At 39.2% G+C, this 20525-nt stretch overlaps 1 protein-coding gene across 3 annotated transcripts; it reads right to left on the bottom strand.

Moving 5' to 3' along the window:
• Positions 1-4440: 4440 nt before the first annotated feature.
• LOC140146454 (uncharacterized) lies at positions 4441-19898 on the bottom strand. 3 transcript variants are annotated; one of them, XR_011858246.1, is made up of 6 exons: positions 19719-19898; positions 18548-18623; positions 14143-14352; positions 7009-7297; positions 5439-5846; positions 4441-4625 (listed from the first exon to the last, which is right to left on the bottom strand). XR_011858246.1 is itself a non-coding variant. In XM_072168315.1 (4 exons), exons 2-4 carry the CDS (start codon positions 18620-18622, stop codon positions 7274-7276), a joined length of 309 nt encoding a protein of 102 aa, XP_072024416.1. In that variant the 5' UTR covers position 18623; positions 19719-19898; the 3' UTR covers positions 6376-7273. The 3 variants fall into 3 exon arrangements, 1 of the variants encoding a protein (XP_072024416.1); XR_011858245.1 differs by having other exon boundaries at positions 6888-7297; XM_072168315.1 differs by lacking the exons at positions 4441-4625; positions 5439-5846 and having other exon boundaries at positions 6376-7297.
• Positions 19899-20525: the final 627 nt, after the last annotated feature.

A 20525-nucleotide genomic window follows, 5' to 3' on the forward strand; every position in this document is an offset into this window, starting at 1 on the left:
AGTTCATCAAGGCCATTGCAACTGAACTGCCAAAAATCTATAAGATTTTCAGGATCATTTTCACTCAGTTCTACTGGTTGCTTAGTCCCGTGAACATCGTGCATCAAGTTGTCATCATGACTGTATTGTAGGCCTACAGTCTTCATTTCTTCCACGTCCGTGTTTTCCTTGACCACGTTATCATGGTTATTAGGCATCACCATTTTCACGTTTGACACTCGTTTTGAGTTGTCATCATGATCATGTTCATCGGACGTGTTTGACAAAGTTGGAGATGTCGTCGAGTTTATAGGCCTACTCACTTTGCAGTGTCTTTGGAAGTGACCAACTTCTCCACATTTAAAACAGATCAGATCTTTTCTGTGTCTTTTGTTGTCATAGTTACCATGGTTACGGCGTTGGTTTTCGTAACTTTGGTCTTTATTTTGCACAGACTCGATCTTCTGGAGAATTACCCTGAGAATTTCCAGCAGGGACTGTAAGACTATTTGGTCCTTCGACATGAGCGAGTCAACTTGTTCAGATGACTCCAATTTGTCCGACTGTAGGTCTAGGCCTACTTCAAGATTGCTCACAGATCTGACGTATTGACATGACCTCTGATTTTCGGCCAATTTGAAGGCCTCGCACTCGATAGCAACATCAAGTGCTTCATCCAGGGTCTTAGGCCTGGTTTGAAATATCCTCCATCTCATATCAGGGTCCAATGCGTCTAAGAACTGATCTTTAGCCAGAATGTCTTGCATACTCCTATATGCATTTGGGTATGCATATTTGGTTAATCAACGCAAATTTTGTGCCAGCTCTGGAAGTGACTCGCCCTTTTCACGGGTTCTGTTCTTTAAAAGCGTCTTATTCAACTCTGCTTTATTTTCAGAGTTGAAACGCCTTTCCAGTGCGTTTATCAACGCTGGATAGTGATACCTGGAATGTTCTTCCAAATCACTCAGAACCGCAAGAGCAGCCCCTCTAAGGCTGGTAGCCAAAAATGCTGCTTTGACATCATCAGGCCAAGCATTTAATTCACACACAATTTCAAAGTGTGCCAAATAATCCTGTAGCGGTGTTGTGCCGTCATATTCTGATGGCTTCATCAATGGTTTTGTCATTGATGTGCACCTCGTCTCATCAGGACTTACAGGCAACATCGTACATGTTTTGTACGGGTACGGCCTCCTCGTTTTACACAAGGGACTTTGTTGTGTGCTCCCTTCTGAATCAGAGAGGGACGGCAGTTTTGCCGGTTTACTTTCTCTTTCAGACTCAAAGTCAAAATCAAAATAACCTGTCTCTGTAGGTATAGTAGGCCTACTACCACAAGCGTAGTCGCTCGTATACGAGACACTGTTACGGCTTTTTATTTCTTGCAGCCGGACTTTGGTCTGTTCCAGAAAATCACGCATATTTAATTCATCCTTACCTCTGGTTATACCAGTGGGTTCACTAACGATTTCAGAAGTCATATCGAAATCGCACCGCTGCTCACCAATGTAATGATTTTCTCAGGGTGTGGTATATGGATGATGCGTGATTTCCTGATAAATAACTCAGAGAACGTAAAACATGGAGCAAAACGACAATGGAAGTACAATCACAAAATAACACGATTTATTAATAAAACACGAATCCTAACCATACAGAGACTGCCGCTTATATTGAAAGTCATGTCTCTAAACAAATGGTCAAGCCGTCTTTGCACAGAAACAAATGCACGTGTTAACTCACAACAAGCTCCAAATCATAAGTGAAGGTGCATCGGATGACTGGCCCACGCGCACGCTCATGGCACGCTCCTCTCACATGCCAGTCGACCCAGCAACAGCACCAACCAATCAGGGCCAGGGAACGGCGACGTAAAAGTGCACGCGAGAGTGGACGCAAAAGTGCGTCTACTGATACGTCGCCACCTCTCTCCCGCCCTCATTGCAGAAATGCGTCTACCTTCCGCTGCATAATGCATACCACAAATGCAGACGCATCCACAATAACGAGGAAGAGAAGTAATGGGACAATTAATATGCAATTAGCGTCAATTAATTAACAAAAGGAATAATTTGGGTTTCATTTATGAAAGTCCGAAAATACGCAAACAATCAGGAATGTGCGCCTTGTGCAAATACAGCAAGTCAACAAGTCAACAAACTCTCCTGGGTCAATGTCCGTTCGTCAGGTCGAAGGCGACGCAAAATTGCATCGCCGAAGTCATTACATTTTGATGAAAGTTTCATACACAAGAAAAAGGTGAAGCCTGAAAAAGATAGGGAGACACCCGTAGGCTCAGGGCATTTCACTATGCACAGACCAACTTTCCGTGCCAGAGAAATAGAAAAGAAAAGAAAGGAAGACTAGAAACCACAGTTGTGTTTGACCAAACACGAATATCTATGCCCGTGATGAAGTTTTCGTTTGTGAATAGGGGAAGGGGGTTAGGTGTGGTGAAACCCCTTGTTTTAAACTTTCATTTGATATGCATGTGATGCTCATAACACTAGACTGGCCCACACTCAATACCCTACCAAGCCTTCACTCTCATTTATACCCCACCAGACCATCACTCTCTCTTATACTCCACCAGAAACTCACTCGCTCTAAAACACCACCAGGCTCCACCAGACACTCACTCGCTCTAAAACACCAACAGGCTGACCCATACTCTCTCTAATACCCCACCAGACCCTCACTCTCTCTTATACTCCACCAGACACTCACTCGCTCTAAAACACCAACAGGCTGACCCATACTCTCTCTAATACCCCACCAAGCCTTCACTCTCTCTTATACTCCACCAGACACTCACTCGCTCTAAAACACCAACAGGCTGACCCATACTCTCTTTAATACCCCACCAAGCCTTCACTCTCTCTCTCTTATACTCCACCAGACACTCACTCGCTCTAAAACACCAACAGGCTGACCCATACTCTCTCTAATACCCCACCAAGCCTTCACTCTCTCTTATACTCCACCAGACACTCACTCGCTCTAAAACACCACCAGACTGGACCACACTCTCTCTAATATCCCACCAGACCCTCACTCTCTCTTATACTCTACCAGACACTCACTAGCTCTAAAACACCACCAGACTGGCGCACACTCTCTCTAATACCTCACCAGAACCTCACTCTCTCTTATAATCCACCAGACACTCACTCGCTCTAAAACATCCCCAGGCTGGCCCAAACTCTCTCTAATACCCCACCAAGCCATCACTCTCTCTTATACTCCATCAGACCCCCACTCTCTCTGAAACACCACCAGACTGGAGAATACCCCTTTAATCCCAAAACATTGGGTCCCTTTAAGCGGTTAACCTCTTAACCCCATTGTACGTTTTGACGTATATTTGAAACCTTCATCATTGCAAATACAGGTAGCTACCAAAATGCTACCTATTGCGATACACTGTGTTAACCGGTCGTACCTATTTTGCTTTTTAAAGCATATGAACTTTGACCTCTGGGGTTGTGGCTAGCATAGCATACTTCTAGGGTCATAGGCCATCATTGTACCAAGTATGAACCCTGAGGGCGCTATAGTTCTTGAGCTAGAGCTGTTTGAAATTTTACACATATTGCCCCCTGTAGCCCATGACCTTTGACCTCTGGGGTCGGGGGTACCCTAGGATGTATCTAGGGGTCATGGGCCATCATTGTACCAAGTATGGGCCCCAAGGCTACTTTAGTTCTTAAGCTAGAGGAGTGCAAAGGACTGATCTTGAGAAGAAGGAGAAGGAGAACTAGATGGCACAGCGACTGTGTTTGACCAAACACGAATATCTATGCCCGTGACCACACCTAACCCCTCTTCCGCTATTCACAAACGATAACTCCACAGACAATTATGTTCACATCAAATTTCAGGAAAACATTTATTAAAACCTATGTATAAGATTGATGATTTGCAATCTTGTATACAAATCTTATTTTTATTTATTTATTCTGGGTGAATAAATGTGAAATGGTGTTTGTCCCTGGTGGTCAGTCTAGACTGTAAAGACAGCCAGGCATTACCTTGATCAGAACAGCCTGCCAGGTCTTTGTCATCCACTGAATCTGCCCCTGAATTCAAATACAGTAATGGAGATAGTGGATAATTTTGTATCTGTTAATATTTACTTCCCTGGAATTGAAACAAACTGTAACCTTTGGGCATCAGTATTGGACAGGAGATTAGATAATGCACCCCTGCATGATACTTTAACATATGGCGATTGATTTTCCTTCATAACATCCTTTAAAAAAACACAAAACAAAAGAGTTTTTATTTGCTTCTATGAAGCAAAGAAAATATAAAACAATATTTCCTAAATGTTCATTCCAAATATATGTAACAGTAATTCTGATATCATAAATAATTTAGGATATAACTTCACTGTTTTTACAGGATGGTTTGACTCTCACGCAACATTAAAATGAAGATGAACGCTTCAAAAGTCAGTTATCAATATATCAGTCTTAATTAATGCAATGAAGTCAAATTGTATGTTGTTACAGGTGTCCTCAGGTGTAATTTGTAGACTAGCTAAATATGTGCTTCCATTGGAAATACATGCAAATTATGCCCGTTTCAAAGTTTCTGATGTCAGCAGTGAGAGTGGAATGATGTCTCTCTTGCAATGTTGCCTGTGGCAAAAAAGGTAAATAGAAAAAAGAAATTTAGTCATGTTTTAGTGAAATATGCAATATACTGTACAAGTGGTTATTTTTGGCGAGGGTTTTATTTTTGCTGATTTCATGAATCGAGTTTCATCCGTAAAACACCTTGTGACGTAATAATGTATTGCAAGTGTAGGGCAAAACTAGGTAATCGTGAAAATTACAACTGCAAACATATTTCACTCCAAATTCAACACTACACAAAAAATGCCACTTATACAGTAATGGCTACAGATGCAGTCAGATATAAGGGACTGTTCAATATATACACCAGAGGGGAGAGTGGGAGTTTTCATGGGGAAATATTATTTTTGAGGGGAAAACAATTAGGGGAGTATCCAAAAAATTGCACTCCCCTGGTTAATATTCAACAGTCCGTAAAAGGATAAATATAGCAATGGGGAGCAATTTGGATCTATTTGTTTGACCATTTCAATTATTTTCAACTAACAAATAGAGCAGTTCGTAAACACAAATAATCCCCTGGGGAGTTACTTGATCTTGATGTACATGGACAGAGACATATTTATATACAGACAGAAGGAATGATTGTAACCCCCCTTATGGCTAAGGGGCTGTGCAATAATTATGAGCCCCCCCCCCCCCTGGGTGGATAAAATTTTCTAACGGCTCGCCAAAATTGCTTGCCCCCCACCCGGTTTGGCTCGCCAAAATGTCTTGCCCCCCAATTTTACCCTCCCCAGGGCTCATAATTATTGCACAGCCCCTAAAACAAAGTTAGGTGGATTAAAAAAGATGGAAACTATATTATGTACTTACGTTGTGAAAAGGAAACTGGTTGAAAAGGTTCAGTAATGAAGTTGGTACTCCACAGTTGAATTTGAAACAGCACTTTACTTGCATGTAGTGGAACAGATATATTTGGTTTTGGTCAGTATATGATTTGTAGAGATGTAGTTGATATCACTGGTTGCAGATGTTAGGTTGGCATGAAGTTGCACTTGTTCATATAGTCCACCTGAAATGCTGCAGTGTATCTTAAATGTATACTGACATTGATGACTGCGGGACTTGTGAATTCATACAGTTCATCATTCTGATGACGGGTGTGCCATTATGAGCTTTGAGATTTCAAGTGCTTGCATTTTGCACCATATTAGTTGATATTGAACAAATAGGTTTGATATTCTGTTCATATTCTCCATAGGCCTTCCGTCTGTTCACATTCTGTACAGAAATAAAAATTGATAATGTAAAAAAAGTTAGCATATGTCTTATATCAAAATACACTATAGGCATTTTCTGTATTGAAATAAGCTTTATATTCTGTTTGCTTGGTACTAAGCTTTAGAGAAATGTTGTAATTGGCTTTGATGAGACAACATCTCCTTCATAGCTTCCTTCTCATGGAAATGTATTTAAATTAAAAAGAACAACAGGAGGAGACCATAGCTACATGTATAGAGGAGTGATGCAAATTTTGGAAACGCTTTTAACTGTGTCACTATATAGAGCATTAGAAATGGCAGGTGTATGCCTAGTGCTCTATTGCAACAACTAATAAAATGAAAAAAATGATAACCTCCCCAGTCCTATTACACAGAAGGGATACCGATACACTATTACATTATTGCAATCCGGGATTGCAATATTCCTTTATGGCTAAAGTGAGGAGGATAAAATTAATAATGAAAAGCAGATACTCACCTTCCCCAAGAATGTGTTTAGTAAGTGTATAATTCAGTGATATTCTGCTAAACATGTTTACTTCCGCCAAATATCATTAAGGTAACAAACTGTAAAATGGGCTTGATATTAAAATTTTGCTGAAGAAACTGTGATTGCTATTTTGATAACAATATTCATGAAGGTAACATATTTCTTGTACTAAGCTTTAAATTCTCATCATCTTTGGAACTGTGCTATGTTAAACTGTTTTCTTGGGTATGGCTCAGGGTTCGGCATGATTCTTGAAATTTGCTTGCCAATATAAAAGCTTCAAAACTTTTTTTTAACTTTGGCATTGTTGAATGCTAACAGTTTGCTTGGGTTTAGACTCAGCACTTGGCATTATAATTGTTGCAATTTGCTTGCCACTAATTAAGGTCTAAACTTTTACATTGTGGCATACTTAACAGTGTATCTGGGGTCTGGCTCAACACTCAGCATAACAATTGTTTTGATTTACTTGCCACTAAGTTTAAAACTAACTTTGGGTGGGTTTGGCTCAACACTCAGCATAAACAATTGTCGAAATTTGCTTATTACCTTAATGATATGCTTGGAGATTCAAGTCTGCTATGATGGTTGCAAGCTGATGCATATTTGGTACTCGTGAGAACTTGGCTTGAAAGGCAGATTATGGCTGGTTTGCTCTATGGTCACTTACAGTTTGATATGCTTGGAGATTCAAGTCTGCTATGATGGTTGCAAGCCGATGCATATTTGGTACTTGTAGAACTTGGCTTGAAAGGCAGATTATGGCTGGTTTGCTCTATGGTCACTTATAGTTTGATATGCTTGGAGATTCAAGTCTGCTATGATGGTTGCAAGCTGATGCATATGTGGTACTCATAGAACTTGGCTTGAAAGGCAGATTATGGCTGGTATTCTCTATGGTCACTTACAGTTTCAAGTGATTGTTGATGTGGTTCTCAATTCTTCAATATATCTTTGATCTGGGTAGCAAATTTGATATAAATATAAGTGACAAGTTGGCTATGCGTACAGGTAAAACATAATAAAGGGATCATATGATACACTACATGTGATTTGGTACATTTGGTCTACATTAAAGCCAAAAATTTATCTGCTTTATACATTTATACTGCTTTCTTCTGCTTTGTAAATTTTGCAATTTTCAAAATTTTTACATCAGGATTTTGGCCTGATGTATAGTCCATATTTCACCAGAATATTTCATGGTAAAACATTCTTTATTATGTTACATTTTCAAGTCGATTTTAATATTTATATCATTTTATTGATAAGATTGTTCATTATTTTCATTTTTGTGGAGTTCTGATGTTTTTTATTCTCTTTTTTATGAAAACTGCCTTTTCTGCTTTTCATCCGAATTCTGCTTTATTTGCAGAAATCTGCAACATTGAAAACTTCAGGCTTTAGTCTAGATATTAATGTGAAGAGTATACAATTTACAATTTAATAGAGAGGGAAACTGGCTCATGGTAGCTGAAATGCGAGGCTAATACTGATGCTTGATATTCTGCAGGGATTGGCTTGATGTAAACATGATCCAAAAGAGTTCCTTTAGCAGTGGTAGGAGTGGTTATTAATTGGTGATATCTCTGCAATGCTTCAATTGGTGGTTTCTTGAGAAGATCGTGATTGAAATCGCCAAGAATAACAACATAATCAACATCTAGCATCTCTATCTGGGTGCACAAGTTGTTCAGCACATTTGAAATCACAGTAATGCTTGTACTAACTGGCTTGTAGACTGTCATGATAACCATAGATGGATTGCCATTGGTTCTTATAGCAAGGATATCACATTCATCTACTTCAAGTGGTAGTGCAGTAAATAGAACACTCTCATGGACATACATTGCAGTACCTCTGCCTCTAGCTTGTTCAGATGGTTTTGTCATGGCAACAAGTTCATATCCTGGTATTTCATAGTTACTTTTGTCATGAACAGTACTGAGCCATGTTTCTGATAGAGCTATGACATGAGCTTTGCTAATTTCAAAGTCACTTCTGATATCATCAATGTGTTTGGCAAGACTTTGTACATTGTGATGGACAATTATGAAATGCTCTCTCTGATTTGTATGCAAAATCTGGTTAGCAACTGAAAGATCACATGGTAACATCTCGGATACGTACTGGTGAACCTTTTCATTACAGAAGATTCTCTTTGCATTGTAGTTTTTCAGATACAGACCACTGAGATGTGTGACACGACTAATTGCTACATAGGCCATGCATGCTCTGGTTCCTTTCAATGAGACTACTGCTTGATCTGTCGTTTGTCCTTGAACTTTGTGCATTGTGATTGCCCAAGCTAGTTTCAATGGATATTGCTTACGTGTTCTAGTTTGATGTCCAGATTCATCTTGGATTTCAATGCTTTCTTGATGTGGTTTGATGACAACACAGTTAGCATATTCATTTGGTAGTGGACTTTTTTGCCTTGCATTTGCACCACACTTTGCATTATCAAATTGTACATAGATAGCACTTGGTTGATCGTTTGCATCATTAGGTAGGATAGATTTGACTGTGCCAGTGACTCCATTGCAAAGACCATCAGGTACATCTAGATTTGTTGTAAGCATTACTCTAGCTTCATCTGCTAAGCATAGTTGAGATTGCAGCACTGTTTTACCAATTTGTTCAGACTTGTATGGGACTTTTCTGATTTGACTTTGTCCTCCAGTTTGTTTCATATCAAGAGCAAGGATAATGATTTTTTTTTTGGTAGAGATTGTAGCATTGCTTGGTTATGACTGTCAACATCTACATTGGTTGCATAGATATGAAGTGCTTCTTTTGGTGGTATCAGATCTGTTCTGGAACCAACAGTTCGTGATATGAGCTTTTTCTCATCAGAAGGATTCATAGCATCACTTTGTTTTCGTACACGTAAGCGATTGAGTAGCTGAGCAAATTCAAGATCATCTTGCTGACGCATGATTTGTGTGAGTTCACAAATTTGGAAGTTGTCAGTCCACATATCATTTAACATGTTCAATGGATTCTCATCTGGAACACACAGTGGAGTGCTTGGATTGATCGGTGGGATTTGATAGAAATCTCCAACAGCTAGTACTGGAATATTCCCAAAGAATGAACGATCTGAAGCTCGCTTTATTTGCTGTAGTCTACCATGAATATATTGCAACTGCTTTTTCCTAACCATTGAGATTTCGTCTATGATTAATAACTGCAGGTGTTTCAACTTTGTACGCATGGTATTGAGTGACTCTTCTCTTAGTGGCTTGTAATCTTTAGTCGCATGTATACTGATATTCAGAGCAGAACAAATTGTTTCTCCTTCAACATTGAAAGCAGCTGTGCCAGTGTGTGCAACAACTAGTACTGTCTTTTCTTGTTGTGTGTCACGCAAGGTGTCAAAGATTTTCTCTGCATGATATCTGATACATCTTGTTACATGAGATTTGCCTGTGCCAGCTCCACCAGTGAGAAATATTCTGAAAGGTTCTGGATTTTCACCGTTCATTTTTTCATACACCATTGGTGAACATACTTGAAAAGCTGTAACTGTTTATCATTGAGAGCTCTGATCATTGTTGCAACTTGGTCATCTGAAGGAACTGATCTTATAGTCTCAACTGGTGATCGATACGAGTTGTCATTGCATTTCTTGGATGTATTTGCTTGCAGTTCAGGAATTTCAATTTCATTGAAATCATCGTCAGATTCATTGCTTAACATGATTTTGTCTTCAAGACCATCAAGACGTTCTTGTTCAGCTTGTGGTGCTAATGCAGCCCATGCATCTTCAAGATTACCATTTGCATTTTGCATTTCATTCCATGCAGTATCTATTTTGTCATTGATAAGCTCATACTGTTTCATGTTGTCTTTCACTACCACTTTAACTGATTTCACACCATTCTGTGTTCTGACATAACCAGTATGATAGTACAATGCAAAACTGGCAAAATCTTCTGGTTTGAGCTCAATGTGACGGTGTGGCAGGTACATACGTAAGATGTTCATGTAGTACTTTACTGGCTCTTTTCAAGCTTTATCTTTGGATAGCGTATGATGGCAGGTTTACCTACACGTTCTTTTGCATTCCCAAGATCTCTACCAAGATATTCAAGATCATAGCTCTGGCTTGTACTTCTTGAACTTTCTTCATCATCAGATTCATCAGTTGTAGCTCTGTTTACAGTTTTGGATGTAAAGCGGAACTTGGATACGAATGTTGCCAAGCACATATCACTGAATTTGGGTATATCTGGTCTGCCATAGTACTTTTCAAGCAAATTTGTCATCCATACTTGATCTGTGGGGTCTTTGTTCTGCATCAAAGACAATGGTAGTGATATTCTCTGACCATCTGGATCTGTCTGTACAAAAACTACATCTCTTGTACAATCTTTCAAGTGCATGCTACATACTCTGTATATACTCTCCATAACACTCAACTCTCGACTGTGCAGATAGACATTTCCAATTTTTCTGAGCTCTGTAACAGCATCACTATTGTCTTGTCTAGCCTCTTTTGTGCATTTCTCAATAGATCACCTACTTGACGTTCACATTTGGTTAAATATGACATGATATATTTGATACAACTATAAGCATCAAGTACAATTTGAATGTCCATATTGCCATTCCATGCTCGGATTAAGTGGGGGTTGTAGTTATTGATCAACACTTCTGCAGGTTTTCTTTTCAGATAGATTGTAGATTGTGATGCGAGTGTTATAAGTGCCATTTCTAGGTCTGCTTGAGAAACATTTGCAGCATCAAAGATTTCAGTAACAGAAGTACTTTCTGATATTTCTGTATCTGGATCAGTTAGAGAATCATGTATTTTCTCGATAACAGTTTTAGCTTCAATTTGTGCATCTGCCTCACCTTGGTCATCAAGTACATGTAATTCATCAGGAATGTTATCATCAGTTTCATCATCATCATCTGAATCATCATATGTATCTAAGTGTCTTGCTATGAAAGTTTGTTTTGAAGGTGGTTTGGGAAAGTTGAAGCGACATGTTTTGCCTGTTTTGCGACACGACTTGGTATGATTCTTGCTATGCATTTGACATGATTTGACAATTTCATGGAGTTCTGGATCATCATCTTCAGATGGTAGTTCACATGTAACATATTTGTCAACAAATTCAACAATGTCACAATCTGATACATCATATACATCAGGAGCATCTTCTACCCAAACTAACATATGAATGTGTGGCCAACCTCTCTGTTGGAATTCTGTGCGATAGAAATAGTCAACAACTTTGCCAATGGGTTCAGCAGGCGATTTAATGACATCTTTGATATACTTTTTCACTCTGTGCTCAAACATTCTAGTTGGGGTTACTGTGTTTGAATATATGTGTTCGCAATGTGTTTCCCAGTTCATGTCTTTGTGCTCTTCAGGTGTAAGTGGTGGTTTGCCTTGCTGTTCAAGAATTGCATTATCAATTTCAATCCATCTACGGTCAGCAGCACTAAACGTTAGAAACCATGTTGGAATGCCAATTTGTCGAATCATTGCAAATAAATCTTTCAGTGTCGCATCCCAGTATGATGGTGTTCCTCTTATCTGTCTCAGATATCGAAATCCTGAATCCCTCTCAATCATTTGTTTGACTTGCTCTTTGTCTGCAAGCATTTCGGGCGTGATAGGTTTTCCATCAGGAGTTTTGGTATGACCTTGTCTCATGGCAATTGATATCTGGGAAGTTATCATGTTCACTTCGGTTGCATACTGGGCAAAGAAAATGTACTGTGGGTCACTAGCAAAACGACTATCAGAAGAAAAGAGCCTTGCATTGAAATATCTGCTTGGGGAAACTTTTATGTTTCTTTGTTCAGTGTTTGTATTCTTGGCATCAGGAAATTGAGCTGGGAATGCTTCTGCTTCTACATTGAGAACATTGACTGGTCTATTGCCTTCTGCAGGTGCAAGACTAAGTATAGAATCATCACAGTGATCTGCAAGATATTGTGCTAAGTCAACTGGCTGCAAGAATGACATGAGTGGGGCAGATGTATTAGTAATATCATCATCATCATCATCTGGGTTTGTTTCAGGGTTGTCTTCATCTGGAATTTCAGAATTTGGTTCATCATCAGCATGAACTTCATGATCAGATTCAATATCAGAGTTTACTGTATTACATAGTTGTTCATCTATGAATTCAGAAATGGTTTCCATATCAGTATCTTGGTATTGGTCTGTGTGTTCACTAGCATTAACAGGATCAGATTTGTTAGCATTACTAGCATGATTCTCATTATCACAAGGCGTCTGTTTTGAGTTGTCTATGTTTACAGTTTCAACTAAGCCTTGTTCATCTGTCAAATTTGAACTATGAGCTGGCTCTGTTTCAATATCTTCAGGTTCTGATTCAGAACTTTCATCAAGATGTTCATTAGCAACAATAGGATCATTATGAACAGCATCTAGTTGTTCAGTATTTACTTCAATATCTTTAAAGACTGGATTTGTTTGCTTCAGGACATCAAGAGCACTTCTAATCTTGCTAGGACACACTTGTTTGTACATGACATGACCTTTGTACTTCAATGCACGTTTCAATTTTACTCGAACAATGCTATCATCAGTAGGAAGACGTGGCAATGCTTTTGCTGTACTTTCAACATCTGCTTTTACACACACTACTTGACCATGAATACCTTTCTGACAACCTTTGTATAGAGGAACTAGTTTCATGAAAGGAATAACAGGTGCTATCAAGTGTCTTTCAAGAATGTTCAAATCCGACAGTTCTGGAGGCTGTGGGCATAGTTCTAGCTTATTGGCTTGTGACAATGTTGGTACTTTATGGTCTTTTATGTTGTTATGACAGGTTTTGCAAATCCATGCAATAGTTGGCAAATTATCATAATCTGTGTTTACTGGCATAGCTGCTAAGAGACTGGGCTTACTGTACTTCAACTTCTTGAACTGCACAACTTGGTCTCGGAAGAATAAGCGGTTGCATATAATGCAGTTGTGTATAGGTTTCTCTTCTTGTATTTCTGTCTTGAATTTCATGATAACTTTATTGATGTCACTTTTAGAAGATTTGCGGGAAGACGTTGCCTGTTGGATTTGTCTAGCTCTTCTTTGAGGATCTTGATAGTTTGCTTTCTTTTGGTTCAAAATCCGTCTTTTGTTTCTCATGTAATTGATACTTCTTTTAATCAGTAGCAAAGCTCTGTGTCTTATATAGTCCAATTTCTTTCTCATCAATATTGACGGTTTGTTTTCATGATATCGTTTGTTTTGTTTCATCAAAAGTTCAGCTCTATTCCTTACATAGTGGTCTTTCTTTCGGTTTAATACAAGATTCCTATTCCTTGCATAGTGTTCTGATCTTTGATGCAATATAGCATTCCTTTTCTTTACATAGTGGTCTCTCCTGTGATCTAATACACCATTCCTATTCTTTACATAGTGGTCTCTCCTGTGGTCTAATACAACATTCCTATTCTTCACATAGTGGTCTCTCTTGTGGTCTAATACAACATTCCTGTTCCTTACATGGTAGTCTGATCTTTGCTTCAATATGTTGTGTTTATCCGCAGCATAGGTAGCTTTCTTCTTAGCACATACACTTTGTTTGATTTTAGCATAGTATTTCTTGTTCCTAGCTTGAACTTTTGCTTTGCGACTATCATCTTTGGACCAAAAAGAACACCCTGGCTGATCATTATCATTGCAGCTATCTGATTCATATAAAGCAGATGTGGATTGAGTCTGTGGAATGCTTGACGAATTCTGATTGCTACATGCACTGATCATAGTGTGATTAGATTCATGTTGCGATTCTAAATTTTGACTTACAATTTCATCGGCACTTTGAAATCCACCATCATTCACAAGTTGACATGGTTCTGCAGTGGTCATAGCAGTTGATTGCTGTTCGTGGTCTGTACTTTCCTGTTCATCTCTTCGTCTTTGGCTTGGATTTTGGCATGGATTTTGGCATGGATTTTGGCATATACATGCCTCGCCCGGGGGATTAGGACCCCGTTCGAGACATGTCAGAAGACCCTGTTGCATGAGCAGCAGGTGGAATGAAAGGTGGCAAAAGTAGAAATGCCAGAAGGCGTAGAATAGAATAGGCAGGAGAGGAGGGAGAAGAGGAAAGGAGAGAAGAGAGAAGAGGAGAGAGATGGAGAGGAAGTGAGGGCAGGAGAGGATGGGTGTGGGGGAGAGAAGGGGAGGGGAGAGCAGAGAAGAGAGAAAAGGGAGAGAGCAAAGGAGAGGAGAGAGGACAGGGAGAGGAGAGAGGACAGGGAAAGGGAGGTGAGAGGAGAAAACAGAAAGAGAGGAGAGAAGAGATGACAGGGCAGAGAAGAAAAAGAAAGGAGAAATGAAGGGAGAGGAGTGGAGGGGAGGGGAAGGGAAGGGAATATAAGTCATGGGTTTAACATCAAGGGGATGAGAGCAGAGGAGCCGATGGGGAGGACGAGAAGAGAGGATGGGGGAAGAAGAGAAGAGAGAAGGGAAGTGAAGTGAAGAGGAAGGGGACAGGAATGGAATGGAAGGGAAGTTGGGTTTAACATGAAGAGAAAAGGAGAGCAGAGCAGAGTGGAGGGAACAGCAGGATAAATGTGGGATGAGGAGAGTAGACAAGACAAGACGAGAGAGGTGAGGAGAGGAGATGAAAGAGAAAAGAATAGGAGAGGAGAGATAAGGAGAGAGGGGAGGGGAGAGGGGAGAGGAGAGGAGAAGACAGAAAAGAGATGAGAGGATGAGAGGATAAGGAAAATAGAGAAAGGAAGAGAGGAGGGGAGTGGAGGAGAAGTGAAGGGAAACGAAGTTGTGGTTTTAACATCAAGAGGGGATGGAAGCAGAGGATAGAGAGGGGAGAGAAGAGGAGCCCATAGAGAAGGGGACAGGGGGAGGAGAAAAGACAAGGGAAGTAAAGAGGAGAGGGGGTATGAGGGGAAGGGAAGGTAATGGAGGTTGGGTTTAACATCAAGAGGAGACCAGAGGGAGGTACATGTAACAGCAGGATGACGGAGGTAGAGATGAGAAAGGTAGGAGAGGGGAGAGAAACGGAATGCAATGGAAAGGAAAGGAAGTGAATGAAATGGAATGGAAGGAAATGGAAGGAATGGAAGGGAAGGGAATGAAAGGAAAGGGAAGGGAAACAATGGAAGGGTATGTAAATAAGGGGAATAGAATGGAAGGAAAAGGAAGAGAATGGAAGGGAAAGGAAGGGAATGGAAGGGGTGGAATGGTATGTAATGGAAGGGATTGCAATACAATGGAATGGAAAGGGAAGGAAGTGAACGGAATGGAAGGGAATAGAAGGGAAGGGAAGGGAATTGGAGACAATGGAATGGAAGGGAATAGAAGGTAAGAGAGAGGAACGAAAGAGAATGGAAAGGAAGGGAATGGAAAGGAAGGGAATGGTAAGGAATGGGAATGGAATGGGAGGGAAAGGAAGGGAATGGAAGTGAAATAAAGGGAATGGAAGGGAATGGAGTGGAAGGGAAGGGAGTAGGAAGGAAGGGAAGGGAAGAGAATGGAAGGAAAGGGAAGGGACCGGAAGAGAATGGAAGGGAATGGGAGGGAATGGAATGCAAGGGAAGGGAAGGGAATGGGAGGGAAGGGGATTGGATGGAATGGAATGGAGTGGATAGAAATACAATGCAATGCAATTGAATAGAAGAGAAGGGAATGGAAGGGAATGGAAATGAGGGGGAATGGAAGGAAAAGGAAGGGAAGGGAAAGGAAGGAAATGGAAGGGAAGGTAAGGTAAGGGAATGGAAGGAAATGGAATGGAATAGAAGCGATGGAATGAAAAGGAATGGAAAGGAAGGGATGGAATGAAATAGAATGGAATGGAAGGTAATGCAATGTAAGGGAAAGCAATGGAAGGGAATGCAATGGAAGGGAATGCAATGTAAGTGAAGTGAAGGGAAGTGAAAGGAATGGAAGCGAAGTCATGGGTTTAACATCAAGCATGTCATGGAGACAGGATTGGTTATTCAGCATCCAAGGTTGATATGAGTAGTTGTATGTTCCACACCAAGTAGATCACGAAGAGAAGTTTGGTTACAAGCAGATATCCAGGGGTTATCCAGAGGTTGGCATATGAAAGAAATAGAAAAGAAAATTGCACATAATTAGTATCAAATTACAATTTGCTGAACAGTCAAGTGAGTTTGATTTATTTTGCCTTTCAAAAGAACCCACAAATCTCAGTATTATCTAATAGTATGGCTGGACATTATTATAGGGCCAAGGACTACAACTACTGCACTGAAAATTCAGCAACTCAAGGCAAGTAGTTATTGATTTATTGATCAAATATTGGTTTTCCTCATTTTTGACTGTAACTCCACAACTGTTGTCTGTGTTGAAATAAAATTTCAAGTGCAGTAGTTGTAGTCCTTGTCCCTATAATATACACATCTTACTTCTTACCATTGCGCTATAATTTGTGAGAAAAATGCAAAAATAGGCACAACATTGGGCAGGGGTGTAGTACCCCCTTAATCCTGAAATGATAAAAATTTGATTGGTTCCATTTTTCCTATGAACCCTGTGGTTTACATGAAGGATGGAAGGTCACAGTGGGGCCAAAACTTAAAATTAGTCGCAACATGTTGTAATGTATCTCAAGTTGTTCCTCTCATCACAGGGAATAAAAAAGTCAATTGTCATAATTTTCTACGGTGCTTAGTTCAGGAGTTATAAGGTCGGACATTCCATAATGTGTTTCATGATATTTGTTTTTCTTCTGTATTATTATCTCAATTTGTTCACATCTTTTTAGCAGACAAAATGTAATGCGAGAAACCGTAATGCGAGTAAACAGACTTTTGCTCACTATCTATACATGTGAAGCTGCTCCATATTTTCTATCACCCTAATTTATACAGTATATAGGCCTACCTGCTACATAAACTCAACTGGATATACCACTTTCTGCTTGATGAAACTTTTGAATTGAAATTATGCCCATTTTAGGCAAGTCCTTTGTGCGTAAGTAATGTCAGTAACCGATTTTCTCATCAGTGTCATGCTCAAAGTAGAGAAGATTCAGTTCAAGGTCAAAGCCTTGAATGTTGGGTTTGTTACCACAAAAAATGAAACAGCAAGGCTAACTAATAAAAAAACCCACAGTACTCCGATTTTCAGAGGACGTGAAAAGGTGTAATGTGAGTAACCATGGAATCGCCCATTTCTATTTTCCCCTCAAAATCATTATTTGTTAGATGGGAATTGGTAAAAGGCAAGGGACTGAGCATGCATACTAATGAAATGTAGCCATACATGTAATTCTTCCTTTAGGGCAATGATACTTGGTAATTGATATACATGTACCCTGTAGAGCAGTCACTGCCAGCCAAATTAGAAACAGTGGTAGACTGTATGATGTTTGAGACAGCTAATAGAGTAGAGGCTTATTTGATGCAGCTTGTTATTCCAAGTAATATGATACCATTTTTATTGAAATTGGCCAGTTGAGAAAGTGCCAGCCAAACAACGACATTATCACATACAAGGGGGAGGCAGATTCTGACCTTTATTTTCTAGTTTTAAGGTATTTTGTCAAGTCACATCATGGTCACATTTAGGATTCCATGTTACTCACATTACTCTTTAAGCACCTCTCCAGTTTGTTAATTTTGCCTTATTTTCTATACTAGAAGGTTTGACAAACTTCAATTGCAAACTGCAATTGACTAAAATAGGCATAACTCGCGTAACATTTTTACATCAAAATTGACACCCTATGTTAAGCCCTGTATTTTCTGTACTGTCAGCTTTTTTTCCTTGACAAATGTGTTTCCATTTATAATTTGTACTCTAATCAATAGTTAGAGAAAAATAATCTTGTTTTATACAAGTTTGGTGTTTGAAAATGAATCCCAAGGTGAGGAAATTTTACCAAAATGAAAGCCCAAATTTTGAACAAATATTTTTCTTCAATTAATATACAATGTCAATCCAAGACTCAAATGAAAGATGAAAGATAATTTTGATTTTATCATTTTGATGCCAAACTTGTAATTGTTACCAGGTATTTGCAATGTTCTTGCTGATTTCAGTTTTTGGCTGTGAACACAATGTCATGGAATTGCCCAAATGCCTTACTTACATAGTTTTAGGTCTAGGAAGGCCATTTACATTCTTATTCTCTTAGAATATTAATTAAGTTTTCATATTGTGCAAATGACCACAAAACTGAACAATGAGCCCTAAGCCCATTGTTTAAATGACTTACCTGCTGCTTCTTAGCCTTCTCCTCCTCATACCTCCTCTTTCTCGCTTCTTTCTTCTTCTGCTCTTTAGATGGCATTCTGTATCAACAAAATATTTAAAGAAATTACAATTTTGCATTTCAATTCTATTTAATACAGAATTAAAAACAATTTTTACCTTCGTTACCCGGGGGGCGGTCTTCAAATAAATTTATATGGGGATGTGCCCTGTAGACTTTAGGATGCTGACTTTCTCTATACCAACTTTTTCCTGTTTTTGCTACCCATCAGTATACCAGTATACCAATTTTTCACAAAAAAACACATAAAAACCACCCAAATTTGCCCTCATTGGGCTCCATTAGGGGCACATTTGCCCAAATGCGCCCAATCGGGCACATTGGTCTCACTAAAAACCCACCCATCGATACACCAAAATCGCTGAAAAGGTAACACTAACTAGGGCTCTTTACCAAGTTTCATATACCGGTATATTATTACAAATGTGCACATCCATATCAAAATAATGCACTTGCCAGCTGCTACAGGTGTCTCATTTCATATCAAGTTGGCAAACTATATAGTAAGATATTAAGGCAATTCTTTTGCCATACAACAGCGTTCCATAGAAATTGACTTGTGTGATTTTATGAAGGACTTACTGGTCTTTGTAAATCTGTAACTGGATGTGTGATATGGGTAATTAAGATTTCAAGGTTTTAAAAAAGAAAATTGACAAAATATCTATTGCGGAATTTTTTACCAAAGATACAGTTGGATCATCAAAATATTATTTAAATATTTCTCATATCCCTGATATTTTTTTCCATAAAATGTTAGCGTTTATTATCAGATATGCCCCCTTTAAATTTTAAGCCGACCAATTGAGGTTAAAGCAGAGAAAATTGGAATTTACTACCAGCGCTGATGTTGCTACGTCGGTTGTCTTACTGTAGTAACCTTTGATGTGTATATCCGTCCCGCCCACCACTGTACGAACTTGCTTTTTGCAGGTTAATATGTTAGTTTAATAAAGTACAAAATAATCATGTAAAAAACAGAATTTTGAAACATTATGAGGGTGTCCTCCTCAGCAAATGTTATAATATGGCTTTAATATGTGTTGCAAAAAATGTCAAAGCTTATCTACCAAGAAGCAATAACTTGGAACTCTAGCTTAATTTGAATGTGTACCTATTGTGTGCAGATAAGGTTGGTTATTCAGCATTGAAGGTTGACATCATGAGTAGTTTATAGGTTCCACACCAAGTAGATCACAAAGAGAAGTTTGGTTACATGCAGATATCCAGGGGTTATCCAGAAGTTGGCATATGAAAGAAGTAGAAAAGAGAATTGCACTCAATTAGTATCAAATTACAATTCAAATTTACCAACATTTTGCTGTTTTTGCTGCCCATCTATCAGTATTCACAAACAATTTTTCCCCCAAACACCCAAAAAGCACCCAAATTTGCCCTATTTGGGCTCTGTTAGCCTCATTTGCTCAAATAAGCCCAATTGGGCACATTGGTCTCCACTAAAAACCCACCCATCGATACCAAAATCGCTGAAAAGGTCCAGGATCTTTTCCTGTGGGGGCACAGAGGGCCTTTCAGAGTTAATGCGGAGGGCTTAAAAGGCTAAATCGCCAAAAAACGGCTGATTTTACATGATTTTCAACACAGTGCGGGGCTGAACCCAAAGCACAACTCCCCGGACACACCACCGGTATATCACAAATATCAAGTTGGCAAACTTACTATATACCTGGGCTATATAGATTTTTTACCATACATGCGCGTTACATAAATTGACTTGCCTGATTTCATGAAGGATTACTGGTCTTTTGGAAAATATTCCTTTCCACAAAATATCTATTGCGGAATTTTTTAACCAAGATACAGTTGGATCATCAAAATAATAGCAGAATATTTAATGTGTTTCCAAAAATGTCAATGCTTATCTACCCCGGAACTATAAATTGGAAGTCTAGCTTAATTT

This window comes from Amphiura filiformis, chromosome 2 (genome assembly GCF_039555335.1).
Source record: "Amphiura filiformis chromosome 2, Afil_fr2py, whole genome shotgun sequence".
NCBI classification, from domain to species: Eukaryota; Metazoa; Echinodermata; class Ophiuroidea; order Amphilepidida; family Amphiuridae; genus Amphiura; species Amphiura filiformis.

What these genes read in the sequence shown, in the direction of transcription:
- LOC140146454 (XM_072168315.1), bottom strand. Translation starts at nt 18,622, where the DNA reads ATGCCATCTAAAGAGCAGAAGAAGAAAGAAGCGAGAAAGAGGAGGTAT. An exon ending in AGAAGGCTAAGAAGCAGCAG is followed by an intron (nt 14,353 to 18,547) that starts GTAAGTCATTTA and finishes CTCATGCAACAG; the next exon opens with GGTCTTCTGACATGTCTCGA. An exon ending in TTCAAAGTGCCGATGAAATT is followed by an intron (nt 7,298 to 14,142) that starts GTAAGTCAAAAT and finishes TTTGCTACCCAG; the next exon opens with ATCAAAGATATATTGAAGAA.